The sequence below is a fragment of the Lycium ferocissimum genome, chromosome 11, assembly GCF_029784015.1.
Source record: "Lycium ferocissimum isolate CSIRO_LF1 chromosome 11, AGI_CSIRO_Lferr_CH_V1, whole genome shotgun sequence".
NCBI lineage: Eukaryota > Viridiplantae > Streptophyta > Magnoliopsida > Solanales > Solanaceae > Lycium > Lycium ferocissimum.
This window is the reverse complement of record NC_081352.1, coordinates 22558040-22572633: the sequence shown is the minus strand read 5'-3', so window position 1 is coordinate 22572633 and position 14594 is coordinate 22558040. Positions and strand designations below refer to the sequence as shown.

The window sequence follows — 14594 nt, the reverse complement described above, 5'->3', positions numbered from 1 at the left end:
TGGACCTAAATAATACTTATTATTTTTTATCAAATTTTGATTTGGATAATTCTAAAATTAAATCAAATTTACATTAGTTCAAATTATTAAATTAATTTTACATGATTTTCTATTTGAACGAAGAACTACTATTTTTTTAATTTTTGGTGAATCTTGATTTAGCTCATTTTACTTGTTGTATTGTCTTTTGCACGTTTTTTTAAGGAAACGTCAATTAGAATTATAATTTGACTAATTTACCTTATTTATTATTTGATCTCCATTTAATATTATTTTTCTTTTACGACATTAATCTCTTTTCACATTTATTAGAGTAAGAATAAAAATGAAAAAGTAATTAAATTCTATCTTACTTTAAAATATAAATATTTTAAGTATATTTATTTTAGTAAACATAACAAATAAATGACATGGCGGAATAGCAAATACAACAGTTAAATATCTAGATTAGATCTCAGGCTAATATAAAAAAAAAAAAAAAAGAAATTGTATGATTTTGCTACTTAACCTTTTGAAGAAAAACAATAATATGGGGTCCATGTTTTTTGCTGTACAATGATTTCATTTGCTCCCACTAATAAGTTGATACGCATGTTGAATTAATCCACCATTATTGACTTATTGGGGATACTTTGGGAATTATATGGATATTGCTTGATTTTTTAATATGGGGTCCACGTTTTTTTTTTTTTGATATTACTTGATTGTTTAATATGGGGTCCACTTTTTTTTTTTTTTACATGAGTTGGAAGTGAACGACGATGCCACCTCTAAACTCAAGCTTCTAATATAGTACTAGATGTTGATGCCCGTGCGAGTAGGCCTAATATGAGCTAACGCCAAACATAATATTAGTATGACAACATTTTCGTTCAAAGAAGTACGTACAGGAAATTATTTGGTTTCATTTCATCTGAAAGTTTTTATTCCATTAAAATCTTTACATTTTACTGGTCTTAACCAAAACTTTAGTAGTATAATTTAATAAAGTAACATAACTTATTAGTTTTTAATTATGAGAACATTCATTTCTTAAGTTGTAAAGCACTAAGAATCTAACATTCTATCTGTTTTTTTTTTTTTTTTTTTTTTTTACTATCACTTAATGCTATAAATTTATTAGGTTTGCAAAGATATATATTTGCTTCTTAGGTTGAACTGTATTTTATACAACAACCGTGAGTCATTATACATTATTCTCCTGAAGATCAATCATTTCTTATTTACCATTCACAAATAAAATTTAAAAAGCTTAGCGCATAATTCAAATGCGTAATTTATCTCGACAGATAGCAGAAAAGTTGTTAGCATGATACAATTGCTTCTGCTCTTCTTTCGTAATTACAATGATATATTGTTAATAAGTACTTTTATCATTTATATCAATTTAGTGAAAATATTATCGTGTAGTCTCACATCATAAATGTATTTTCTTTAAAATTTAATTTAAATTCTATTAAAGTTTATGTTATATAGTTGCACATCAAATTAATTTTTTGACCCATATATTTTTCTTTTATTTCAAAATTTATTCTTATTAATGTTAATTGGTTATATAACTTCTCAAATTGCAATTATTTTATTCATTATTTTGTCAGCTTTTTAAATAAAAATACGCTTGAATCTTTTTACTTATATTACTAATAAGTTGTATGTTCAAAACACGATTAATATAGCACTATAGTTTGTGCTCCGTATCCAAAACTTTATTATATTAATGTTTGCTATGAATACAAAGTTTGCAAAGATTTATTAATACTTTTTAAAAGAGAAGACTTATTTAAAAGGAAACTATTTTCTCCTCTTTGAGACAAAACAATAGCAATATTTAAGCATCAATTGATAACTTGAATTTTAATTCGATTAATTTAAAGGTTTAAAATATTCTATTGTTAATGTATGTAGATTGGACCTAAACAATACTTATTATTTTTTTTATCAAATTTTGATTTGGATAATTCTAAAATTAAATCAAATTTACATTAGTTCAAATTATTAAATTAATTTTACATGTTTAAAACGAAACAAAGTAGAAATTTGATTTTCTATTTAAATGAAGAACTATTATTTTTTAATTTGTAGTGAATATTCTTGGTTTAGCGCATTTTACTTGTTGTGTTGTCTTTTGCATATTTTTTTAAGGAAACATCAATTAGAATTATAATATGACTAATTTACCTTATTTATTATTTGATCTCCATTTAATATTATTTTTTCTTTTACGACATTAATATCTTTTCACATTTATTAGAGTAAGAATAAAAATGACAAAGTAATTAAATTCTATCTTATTTTAAAATATAAATATTTTAAGTATATTTATTTTAGTAAACATAACAAATAAATGACATGGCGGAATAGCAAATACAACAGTTAAATATCTTGGGGATACTTTGGGAATTATATGAATATTGTTTGATTTTTTAATATGGGGTCCATGTTTTTTTATGTATTGCTTGTTTTTTTAATATGGGATTCACTTTTTTTTTTTTTTTACATGAGTTTGGAGATGGTGGGATCTTTTTTTTTTTTTTTTTTTTTTTTTTTTGTGTGTGTGTACATGAGTTGGAGGACGGATGACGGTCCTCATGTTTCTACAATAGTAAAAAAAAAAATTAAAAAAAATAATATATGATAAGCTAAAGAAGAACTTACTATTTTATGCATAAAATCTTTGGGTAAAAGCCAGAGATGCTAGGTGGGGTCCACTACCACTTTTAAGAAATTGAAATGACAGTGAAACACACACTGAGAAGGTTCTTGAAAGTGAAAGAAATACGGTGAAGTACTTCCATGGGGAAACGCGAAGTGAAAGAAATAAAATAAGAAAATGACAAAAATAGGTCCTTAATTAGGTTTAAAATAATCTCTTAGGTATGTACTATTTAACAGCTTTGGTCCTTTAAGTTTACCAATTGATAAAACTTTCAGTCTCCGACAAATAGTTACTTAACTCTATATTTGATAAGAATTATGGGAAAAATGAAATTAGCGTTCTTTGTGCTTCACTGTATTCATCTTCTAAGGACAAAATGGAGACGGGGAATTCCCACCAGAGTGAAATATCTGGCTGAACATGGATCTTTCCGTCAATAATCTTTATCGGCCGATGTAGCATGAATATTTTCGCTGCGTAGGAGTCTCGGAAGCATTGAACCCAAGAAAAATGACAGATGCTTCATCTGCAATAAGATTGGGCATTATGCAAAAAATTTGCAAGCCGTCCATATGGATGTTGAAGCCCAGTCATTTATATTAGAAAATATTTGTACTTGTGGTCTTGCTCGGTCAGTATCTCCATAGAACAATAAACATGTGGGGAACTTATAATTAGAGTTACGCTTTTGTTGTTTTTATTATTTTTTATTTATTCCTAAAGTCTGATATAGTTCTTGAAAGTGTAATTTTGCTATTTTTTAAATATTCTTTAGTGTCTTGTTCAATTTTTTCGTGATGCATATTTAGGATTCGATAAGACTTTATTGGTGTTTATATTAATATTTTTCCACTATTTCTGTCAAATCTAATGAACCTGAATTGTCAAATATTTGATTGAGACTAAAGAGTTAATGTTTGACAACCTTAAGGGATGAAAATTATTTGGTACATAATTAAGAGACTATTTTGAATCTACCCTCAAACATCAGGGATCATTTTTGACGTTTTCTTGAAACAAAATGAGAGAACAAAGGGGAAAACTTCGTTCTTGCTTCCGCAAATATTCCATTTTTATGCCACTATTTATATTGTATTTGTATACATTGAAATTTTAATTGAATTAGTCCATACAAAATTTGGATTTTATTCTAAATAATTGACTTGTTGACACCAAATTTTGATTAATAAGGTCGGATTAATTATTTAAGTCAAAAGACATGACTTTAATGAAATCCAAATTACATTCTTTTTTGGCGCTGGGTGCCATGCTTTCTTTTGGGTTGGTCTTTAAATTTTGCTCCTCATATTTGTAGTGCTGAAATTATGCCCTCATATTGGCTTTGGTCTTTAATTTTTGCCCTTCGCATTGCAACTTTGAGCTTTGTAAATAATGAGGTTACAGTTCAACCCCCGTCACATAAATTAAAAAAAATCGCAAGACAAGATTTGGGTAGCGACGCTTGGACCAGATACTTTTTTGTTAAGGAATTACACATTTTATGCCGACCAGATACTCATGCCTTAAGGGCGTATTCTATTGGTGATATTGGTCCAGATAACTTTGATAATTCCTTCACAAAGTTATGCCGGGTCCGGCATAAAGCTTGTCCATTAAAAGTATGCCCCACCCTGGTATAGACTTTCCCCATGAAGCGAATTATCAAAAGTTATGCTCGACCGTGCATATTTATGCCAAGTCCTGGCCCATAAGGCATATAAGTATGTCAGTCCTATAACTTTAATTCCTTCACAAAGCGCCAAAAAGGCATACTTTTAATCGGCAAACTTTTATTTATCCAAGATAAACTTTTGAATGAATTATTCGTGTTATGTCAAGATACTTATGCTAAGTTCCATTTCTATAAGGCATAAGATGTCGTCCCAGATAACTTTGGTAATTCCTTCACAAGCAGTATGCCGTCAGTATAAGCGAAATTTAAACTTGCCTTGCGAATTTTTTTAAAATTTTGACTATGCGCGTGGTTCGAACATGGAACCTATGGGTTTTTAATAGCCGGCAAAATTTAAAGATTTCAAATATGAGGGGCAAAATTTAAAGACCACCCCAAACGAAGGGCAATTCTGCGAATTGCCCAATTACATTTGGGTTGGTCGATAATGTTGACAAGAGAAGCCCAATCCATGTTCTTCAAGCCCAAGACCCGCTTGAATTATGGAGACCAAAATACTCCAAGCTCTAGCTCACATCTATATAAAGGAGTCACATATCCCATTTTGAGGACATCTTGAAAGTTGCATAGCATCTTGACTAGAGCCAAAGGAGAGCAACAATATCTACACAAGTCTTCTCTAAAGGTCTTCAACAACAAGGAGAGTTCGAGAGACGTCTTCCCCCAAGAACAATCCTAATAGCCTGTTTGGCCAAGCTTCTAAAAATAACTTATTTTAAAAAGTACTTTTCAAAAAAGTACTTTTGGCTAAAAGTAGTTTGTGTTTGGCCAATTAATTTAAAAAGTACTTTTGAGCAGCAATTAGTGTTTGGCCAAGCTTTTAAAAAGTGCTTTTATGTGTATTTTTCTCAAAAGTACTTTTCAAAAAAATGCTTTTGGGTAAAAATTATTTTTTTTAGCTTCTGAAAAATTGCTTCTGCTACTCCCCAAAATCACTTATTTTCTCCCAAAAGCTTAGCCAAACACCTTACTTTTTTTTTTTAAAATAAGCACTTATTGAAAAAATAAGTATTTTTGGGGGGGAAATAAGCTTGGCCAAACAGGCTATAAGTGCTGGTCAAAGTTCTTCCAAGATTCAACACATCAACAGAAGCCTATCCTTTATTCGAGAAAGATGTTACATTGGACCTCGAATCAAGGCGAACAACACAGAGATTAGAATCAAGGGATACATCCAGAGTTGTACTCACAAAATAATTAATAAAATGATTTTTTTTCACATTTGTTTTATGATTGCGATTATTTTCTGCTAGCAAAATTTATTGCGAATGCGTATCTCAATTCTAAAAATTGTGTAAATATAGTTCTTCAAAAATTATCTTTCCGGACAACATCAAATCTAATGTTTACTCACGTATATTCAATCCTTACAAATAAAATAATAAGCTGTAGTCAATTTACAAAATTCTAAATTTCTTTTAAGGTTTTCAGTTTGATCAAAAAATTCTTTAGACTGTGGTCTAAAATATCCACAAGTTACTAGACAAATTTCAAGAGCGTAATATGCTAAAATTATTGATGTCCTAAAAAGGAAGGAACAACTGAAAATCTCTACAACCTCTCCATTCTCTGGGTCAGAACAAACATCTTATAAGGACGAAAAATCCTATACATATAAGTGACCTTTTTAACATTGTTTCTTCTCTGTTTAGATTAGTGTTACGTGTTGTTTCACAATGTATCATATTATATTGTATTGTATCGTATTATATTATTTTGACGAGTACTACTTTTCATGTCATTACATAATGTCACGCATCAGCCATTTGAAGGATAAACGCCAAGAAAAGTAGGATACAAGATAGACCTACTGTAAAAATATAGCGTAAAAAAATAAAATAGAATTATTATATTATACGTAAAGGCAAAATAAGAAAAAGAAACAAGGTAACGACGCAATCACACTAAATCGGTTTGCTACATAAAATGAAAATTTTCGTCATTATATAACGATGAATTTAACGATATAATAATTTTTTATAACAATTAAAACAAACATTTTATTTAAACTAACAACACATTACATGCAAGCGGTTACAACCATCCAAAAAAAGGAAAGGGCGGGTTAATTTGCTTAAATGCAGACATGTGGATCTATTCGGTAAAAGATCGTCTCATACTTTCTGGGTATTCCCTTAGTTATTTTATTTCACTGTCCTTGCTGGAAACTTTTGCTTCGATTTTTCTGTGTCTATCTGGTATTTGGTGTTATTATTTCACAATAGATTAAGATAATTAAGGTGAGTTTCTCTTTTGTTCCTTTTTTATTTCTTCTAATAATAATAATAATATTACTGTATCCCTCCGGCACAGTTACTATATCTACTGTGGTAAGTACTCCCTCTGTCCAAAAAGATTTTTTCCCTTTCTTTTTTAGTTTCTCAAAAAGATTGTGTATTTAGAAATAATTTAACTTTATGAGATAATTTACAGTCACACAAATATAGTTATTTTGACCCACACATTTCAAATACAAATATACTTATTTTGAACCACACATTTCAAAAGTCTTTCTTTATTTCTTAAATTTTGTGTCAAATCAAAGAACAATTTTTTTGAAATGGAGGGAGTACTAATCAGTGAGGATTTTAGGGCTTGTAGTTTTTGCAAGTACAAAAAATAGAGGACCAACATTGAACTTTTATAGTGGTTAATGCAGTACATATTTTTAAAAGGGACAAGGTCCATGGTGCTTGAAGCAAAAAGCAAGAAATGAAGCTCACTCTCAGGGAGTGTTTAGTACGAAGAAAAATGTTTTCTTAAATAATATTTTCTTGGAAAAGAAGTGAGTTTGTTACTTATTTTTTAGTGTTTGATAAGTAAGTAAAAAAATATTATCTCAAGATAAATGTAATTTAGGAAAGCACTATTGGAGCGGGGTGGGGTGGGGGTGTGGGTTTAGGGTGGTGGGGGAAGTGGGGTTGTCAAAAGGTAGGTATTGGGGGTGTTGGTTGGCAGGAAGGAGGATGAACTTGGAATGTCACTGATGGAAGTTATTTTCTCTATTTGTATTAGGAAAGTTATTTTTTATATTTTTTTAATATAATAAAACGGGTAATTTAAAGCCTAGGCTTACTTGTGTGAACTCGACTTCTACGGGATATTTGCCACCCCTACCAGCAACAGGTATTAGGACTTATCAAGGCTAGAATAAATGAGAAGAAATCGCTTAGTGTTTTGTTTCTTTTGGGATTTAAACCTGAGATTCTCTACCCATTTCCTTAATCAGTAGGCCACGCCCTTGGATGAGTCATTTTTTCACATATTGAAGGAACTTATTTTCCTAGAGAAAATATTTTGATCAACCAAACGGGGGAAAATTGGAAAACTTTTTCTACCAAACACACCCTTATTTGTGCACAATTTATGGAGAATTTTAAAAATGCAGAACATACATGAAATTAGTAATATAATAATCAAATTGCTAATGTAAAAACTAATTTCAGCATCCAATATATAACAATGTCTATATTAGTCCACTCTTAAATCATTGAGATTCAAAGAATTACTGCTTTTCTTTTGGATCAATTTGCGCATCAGTGTTTGAAGCTATGGCTTTTAATAACACTGGGGCAATGAAGTGGGTGAAGAACATGAGGATTTAGTTTAATTCCAAGCGGAGGCAAAAAACACTAGATGCTTTCTTCCCATATGCCTAAGTTTTGGCGGGCAGAGTTACTCGACATTTGTTATAGTCAAGGTGGGCCCAAGCTGGGCTGGACACTTCCGTCATAATATAAATAAATAGTTTGCAGCGGTTAGGGTGCACAATTTCATGTATTTGCTTCCTTTTGTTTTCCTTTCATTTGATCATCTGTGCAGTCTACCTGATCTATAGGTTTTCGTAATTGTTACAATAGGACTTTTGGATGGGCTAAATTGTACACTTTCGTGTTCTGCAATATATTGTAATCTTCATGTCCAGAATCGTTCATGCTCTTTCAAAGAAGGTAAATGAGTATGCTAATGTGGTTCTTTGTCCTAATGCACATGGGTTTTCTGATCATCAACAGGCAACCTTACTTCATCTCGGGCCTTAGAAAGGTTGTTGCGCTAGTTCTTTGGTTATTTTATTTTATAGTTCTTAGTTGTAATGTATTTGAAGGGGAACGATAAAGTTGTCTTTGTAACGAATTGGTTAGGGGTTCAAGCTGTGGAATAGCCAGTAACGCTTGCGTTAGGGTAGGCTACCTACACAAACACTCCTCTTCATGTGCCGTGCTGCCCGTTTCCAGCTGTAATATAGTTAGTTCTCTGTACTCCTAATGTCTCATTTTGCTGATAGACATAAGTCCATTACAATGGCTTGAAAGAGGGGATTCACTGAAGTTGAAATTGTGTTTCCTATTATTTTTTCCTGAACATCTCAAGTACATATGTATACTGCTACAAATTACGTAACTAAGTATAATATGGTTAAGGCATATCATACTGAACCAATCAATTTGATGGAGGTGCCAAGAGAGTTTTAAACTGAATGATCAGTTTTGGCCATGTAAAAATGGTAGAAATGGGAATTCTCTATTTTCAGGAAGAGGGACATATCACTCGACCAGCAAGATTAAACTCTTATACAGAGAGTATCTTCTATTTTGTAGAGAAAAAAAAGTAAAAGAAGGCAGAGCTACTACTCCTTCAGTCTAATACCATCTCATATTTCATAAATAGTCCTTGAAAAAGGGTTTATGAGAATTATCTCAACATATCATTGCCTGTGAGTAGTGATGAAAGCTAAAAGAAGAGAGGTCTCAACACCCAGTAAAGTGTTGATTGTGCAACATCTATAGTAGGTGTTTACTAGTCTTCCTTGGATTGATTGCAAGTCTTTCCTAGGTCAAGGGTTCAAAACTAGTAGGGTCCACTTAGGTCAAATCTATTATAGGTGTTTAGCTCTCTTTCTTGACGTTTTATGTTGCAGTATGATTTCTTTCTTTAGTATGGTTATTGAAATCTGTTTAAATCCTCAATGCTAAATTTTGCCTTCCCTGTAATGTTCCACAGAGTTCTTTGTAATTTCTCATATTTTCCTTTGGTGACTGAGCGTATGATGCTTTGTTTTTCGCTGGTTTGCCTTGGGGATATGGAGGTTAATTGACCTAATAAATTAGGAGATGCTATGTTTTTTGTTTTCTGTGTTTTGTGGATACTTAGCAAGTTAATTTATGCATGCAAATGTTACAACAACATACCCAGTGAAATCCCACAATGTGGGTTCTGGGGAGGGTAAAGTGTACGCAGACCTTACCCCTATCTCGAAAGATAGGGAGGCTGTTTCCGAAAGACCCTTGGCTCAAGAGAATGCATACAAATGTTCCAGTTGATAAATTAGTCTGGTTAGTTGTATTCGCCGAAACAGATTACTATCATGGAAGGAACTGATAAAACCCTTTTTGCATTAGCTCATTTAATAATTTTTGTGGCACTTAATATTTGTTGGAAAATGAAGTAGAGAGACGACAAGGACAGAGAATTTCTCTCCACTTTTGCCTGAAGGCATTTTACATAAACTACTTCTAGCTGAGGACTATGTTAGTCCGACTCTCCAAAATTGTTGCCACATCTGTGTTGGATCCTCCAGTAATACACTACTTTACGCGGATCCGACATTTAGCCGGCGATATTTTTGAAGAGTCCGAGCAACACAGGCAGAGGATACTATAACAGCCTTTCTATTGAAGAATAAATAATTTTGTGCCCTAATCTCCTCTAAAACATTCTTTTGTTCTTCCTTGGCGTTTCACTGATTTTGACACTTTAACATGTCCTGCAGGATATAAAATTTCTGCTAGTTGTCCATTCTTAACTACCGTGCAAATGGTGGAAGCTATTGTTCAATGGGTCAAAGCACAAATAATAATAGTGAATCAAAGATTTCACCAGCAGTTTCATCGACCAGTTTCCATGGAATCAAGCCTGTAGACTTTTCTTTCTCCAATAGCAATATTGTGTAGCAGTCTTTTTCCGCTCCTTCTCCCTGTTTCCTGTTGTTATTACAATTCTCAAAATGCTAGTGGATCCCGACGAGCATCCATCATTTTACAAGCTTTTGTTTAAAGAAGGTTTTGCGGATAAAATAGTAAGTTCTTTTTTTTTTCCCTCGAATTTTCATTATATGTTCTTTTTGGTTGTTGCGGTCTAAATCTATTTCCAACTGAGTTTAGCTAATGTTGAGACTTTGATTTGTTAGCTAATGCCGCCGGCCTTCATCAAAGAAAACAAGAATATGTTGTCAAAGACCTGCTTATTGAAAACGGATGAAGGGGTAGTCTGGGAAGCAAAGATAGTGAGGGAGAAGTCCGATTTCTTCATATGTAAAGGAGACTGGCCAAAGTTTGTGGAGTATCACAAACTGAAACTGGGGAACATCTTGTTCTTCTTTCTCATTGATAAATCAACGTTCCAAGTTTTGCCCTATAAACAGATACGCTCTAGGAACCTTCTTGGGAGGCAAGTATTTGAGGAACTCAGCAGTTGCTCGAAAGAGGAAGAGGAAGAGGAAGAGGAAGATAGAGAAGTAGAGGGAGAGGAAGAGGGAGAGGAAGAGAGAGAAGTAGAGGGAGAGGAAACCCCAAGAAAAGCAAAGAAACGTAAAAGGCACGCGATACAATTATCATATAATTCTGTGGAAGAAAGCGATGACTCATCCAGTGGGTCCAAGGATGGGGAAAGTCCACGGTACTCACATTCAGGTAACATCCATCTTCTTATACACTTCACATATTCGATTATATTCAGTGTATACATGAAGCAAATGATGCATAAAGACGATAACAGATAATTGGGATTAAGTCCTAATTGTTCTTATACTTAGTATTGGATTTTCTATCTGTTACTAGGGTGAACTCTATTTTAGCCTTGTTAGAGACTTGTCATTTTGGGAATGGGAGGTTGCAGAAAATAATGCAGGTGACCTTTCTGTGATCCACTCTGTGACTTCACAAGACGGGTCTGCAAACCGCAGATGGTCGCAAACCTTCCTTGAAGATTTGGAGTTGGCATATTAGAAATGCGGACCGCAGAATGGCTGCAAAATAATCCTCTCATTTAGAAAATGAGCACAAAAAGTGCGACTGAATTTTGCGATCGCAGAATTGCTTATGCAGGACCTATTCTAACGACCCCAACTTTCAGTCTTTGCACAAGTTTTTCCTGAGCTTTCCTTTTAGTTTCTGTTGTTCTTTTACATGTTTTAACTTATGAAAAGTACACACATGTGCTGACGAAGTGGTTATCTGTAGTTATGCCTCCTAAAAAGATTCAACCGTCCAGAACGGAAAAGCAACCAAGCAGAGGAAAAGGCCAAACAGGGCCATCTCAGGCTGCACCTCCAGCAAAGCGGAAGACTGCAGCAACTATGATATCTTTTACTGATGGTTCTTCCTCCCAGTCTGAAGAGGAGGGGACTGACACATCTCAGGCTGCAGTATATGCAAAGATAAGAAGGAAGAAGGCAGATGATGAAGCGAGGTTCAGTTTGCCGGGCTCTAAAGATAAACTCATAGCTGGCAAGATCAAGCAGAGCTTAAATGAAGAAAAGAAGTTGAGTCTCAACGGCCTAAAGGACAATTTCCCCGTCTTATTGGAGAACATCAAAAAGAGGGGTTGGATGTGCTTCACTGAGTCACCAGGGTACTACTGTGAGGTCTTGGTGTGGGAATTTTATGCGGCCTATGCTGCCAAATCGGGTAAGAAGAGGGAGTATCTCCAGAGTGTGCTAGTCCGAGGCACCAAGGTTGATTGTAGTAGCTCCAAGATCAATTCTGTCTACTTTAAAGAATCGCCCAACAAAACAAATGAATATGATGAAAGGCTCCGAAACAAAGAGAATGAGCGTGAATGGGTGGTTTCGGCGATAGCTCAACGCACACTGACACCACTATGGATAAATCCTAAGCACAAAATTATCAAGAAGGACCTGAATGTTGAAGCCAAATATTGGCTCAACTTTGTGAGTTGTCGGCTGCAACCTTCAAAGAACGAAACAGATATTCAGACTGAGAAGGCCATTCTTATTGCCTCGATCATGTCAGGATACCCCGTTAATATGGGATTGATTATATTTCGAGAAATTGGAGACCGAGCAAGAAGAGAACGTACCTCTTTGCCATTTCCTTGCCTCATTACTGCACTTTGCAAAGAAGCTGGGTTTCCCGCAATCCCGAGACGAGATCGCATGGTTGAGGCATCTGTGGATATTGACATCACCAGGATCAAGGACCAAAATGATAAAGAGAAGACTCGATCATCAACAAGTGTGAAGGTCGAGCTTATAGAAATATAGGGAATGGCACTTGAGCAGCGAAAGGCTAGTGCAGCTTCTAAAGAAGAGGAATCTGACAAATCCAGGTCCGTGGTTGTTGAGGAAGTCAGGAAGATGAGGGTGGCAACTAAACAAGTTTTCAGTGGATGAGGAAGCTTTTGTAATATATACTATGTACGACTTTTCCTTTTCCCGTTATATACTTTGTTTCTATTTTGGGGTTTACACAGGGAAGTAATGAGATGAATCGAGAGCAGAAAGCATAATAGTCTATTTTTGGGGTGCGGCCCTTCCTCTGACCCTGCGTGAACGCGGGATGCTTCGTGCAGTGGATTGCCTTTTTATTTACTTTCTTGGCTAGTTTGTAAATTTTCATCTAATTCATCTCTTTCTAGTTGTCTATTTTGTTTGGTAAAGTATTGGTGTTGATACCCTCTCTACTGGAGTTGCATAGCTTTGTCAGCCCACTTTTTATATGGAGGTGTTGGACCCCAAAAAAGGTATGAGATCCTTAATTTGCCTTAAGAGTTGAGTTGCATGTGTCGTATCATAGAGAAATGAATACAAATGACTGGTGATGCAGTTGAATGATTGCTTGATCTGCATAGATGCTTGACTATATATATCTTGGTGAATATTGCCAGGTTCTTGTTATCAGCATGCATACTTGTCTTGTCAAAAAAGGAATTAGGTAAACAGACCAACAAAAAAACAAAAAAAACAAAAAAGATTAAGTTCTTTTTGCAAATAAGTTCGATAGACTTCTTACTCCACAACTCTGATGATGTTTGTTTGTCAATTTTTGACAATAAACGAGAGAATATGAAAGAAAGACAAGCTAAACTATTTTTTAAGTTAAATAAAATTATACACTATCTTACCTTAAATTTAAAAGTTTTATACAAAATGAAGATTATGACAGAGAAGTAATTTTCCATAAAAGAAAGTTACTACAACTAGTTAGCGTTGTCCATGGATAGGTTTGGGTTACTAAAATCAAAGTCTAACCAATCATATCGCTTTCTTTGGTAGGAATTAATAAATTGATGAATATATAATTTATTAAAATATCTTTATGGGAGGAATTTTTGCAAATCTGATTAGTTTAAGCTAACAATAAATTTTCAGTGGCAGTTTCGAGTGAATGGATACGCCAAGATAGAACGAGAAAATTGAATTTGATTAATTCAACTTATAGGACTTTGAAACAATTAGAAAATTACAAAAATGAAACGATTTAGTTTGAATAGCAAAGGACGATTAATCAAGTCCTATCATACCTAATTTCACGGTTAACTAAATTTTAGTAATTGAATACAATGATCAATGTGAAACTTAAATAATATTCTACTTCATTTATTGTTAAAAATTATCGATAAAATACAATTTCAAAATCTAGAAAAATACAAGAGCTTAATAAATCTTGACCTGCTCCAAAGAACAAAGATATTGAAACATTTCAATAACACTTGATCATTTCAATAAAACCACATGCACAAAAGCAACTCAAATATTAGACTGTTTAACTAATCTGTGATAATTTTTAAAACTAAATTTTTTGTAGATTTTGAATTTCTAAATATTATAAGACTTGTTACAGAGTTTAAATAGGAAAAACTTAACAAACAAAATTTAGTGGATTTCAAATTCCAAAATATAGAAAAAGTAAAAATTGGAAGTAAAATCACGTTACATATATTCAAATAAGGAAGGGATTTGTTTAATGTAATATTGTAATGGTTTTAAAACTTTAATATTAGGACTTCTTAACTAGTTTAAATAAGAAAAGAGGTCATAATAATAAAAAGTCAATTTTAAGATTCCGCGTATAGTTTTTTGCTTAAAGAAAAGCATTTTCGCATCATGGCTCTGATTGGCAAAAGCTTTGTTAGGTTTAATTTATCGTAGAGGCGAATCTCCTTTTACTTTCTCAATAATAAAGCCTTTTGACCTTTGAATTCGTTCGCCAAATTCATTAGCCACAA

General features: G+C 33.2%; 2 protein-coding genes across 4 annotated transcripts in view; one reads left to right on the top strand and one right to left on the bottom strand.

Moving 5' to 3' along the window:
• Nucleotides 1-14594, bottom strand: part of LOC132037379 (uncharacterized) — a 50368-nt gene that overhangs the window by 5624 nt on the left and 30150 nt on the right. The window lies entirely within an intron of this gene.
• On the top strand, nt 6452-13058 carry LOC132037300 (uncharacterized). Of its 3 annotated transcripts, XM_059427795.1 has the most exons (5): nt 6452-6589; nt 10120-10425; nt 10537-10863; nt 10894-11038; nt 11588-13057. In XM_059427795.1, the coding sequence occupies exons 2-5, from the start codon at nt 10354-10356 to the stop codon at nt 12628-12630; spliced, it is 1587 nt and encodes a 528-aa protein (XP_059283778.1). In that variant the 5' UTR covers nt 6452-6589; nt 10120-10353; the 3' UTR covers nt 12631-13057. The 3 variants fall into 3 exon arrangements, with proteins under 3 accessions (XP_059283778.1, XP_059283775.1, XP_059283776.1); XM_059427792.1 differs by having other exon boundaries at nt 10537-11038; nt 11588-13058; XM_059427793.1 differs by lacking the exon at nt 6452-6589 and adding an exon at nt 7447-8299 and having other exon boundaries at nt 10537-11038; nt 11588-13058.

Excerpts from the sequence above, each read along its gene's own strand:
- LOC132037300 (XM_059427792.1), top strand. The coding sequence starts at position 10,354 with ATGCTAGTGGATCCCGACGAGCATCCATCATTTTACAAGCTTTTGTTT. Across the intron at positions 10,426-10,536 it reads AAGGTTTTGCGGATAAAATA|CTAATGCCGCCGGCCTTCAT; the intron begins GTAAGTTCTTTT and ends TTGATTTGTTAG. Across the intron at positions 11,039-11,587 it reads TCCACGGTACTCACATTCAG|TTATGCCTCCTAAAAAGATT; the intron begins GTAACATCCATC and ends GGTTATCTGTAG.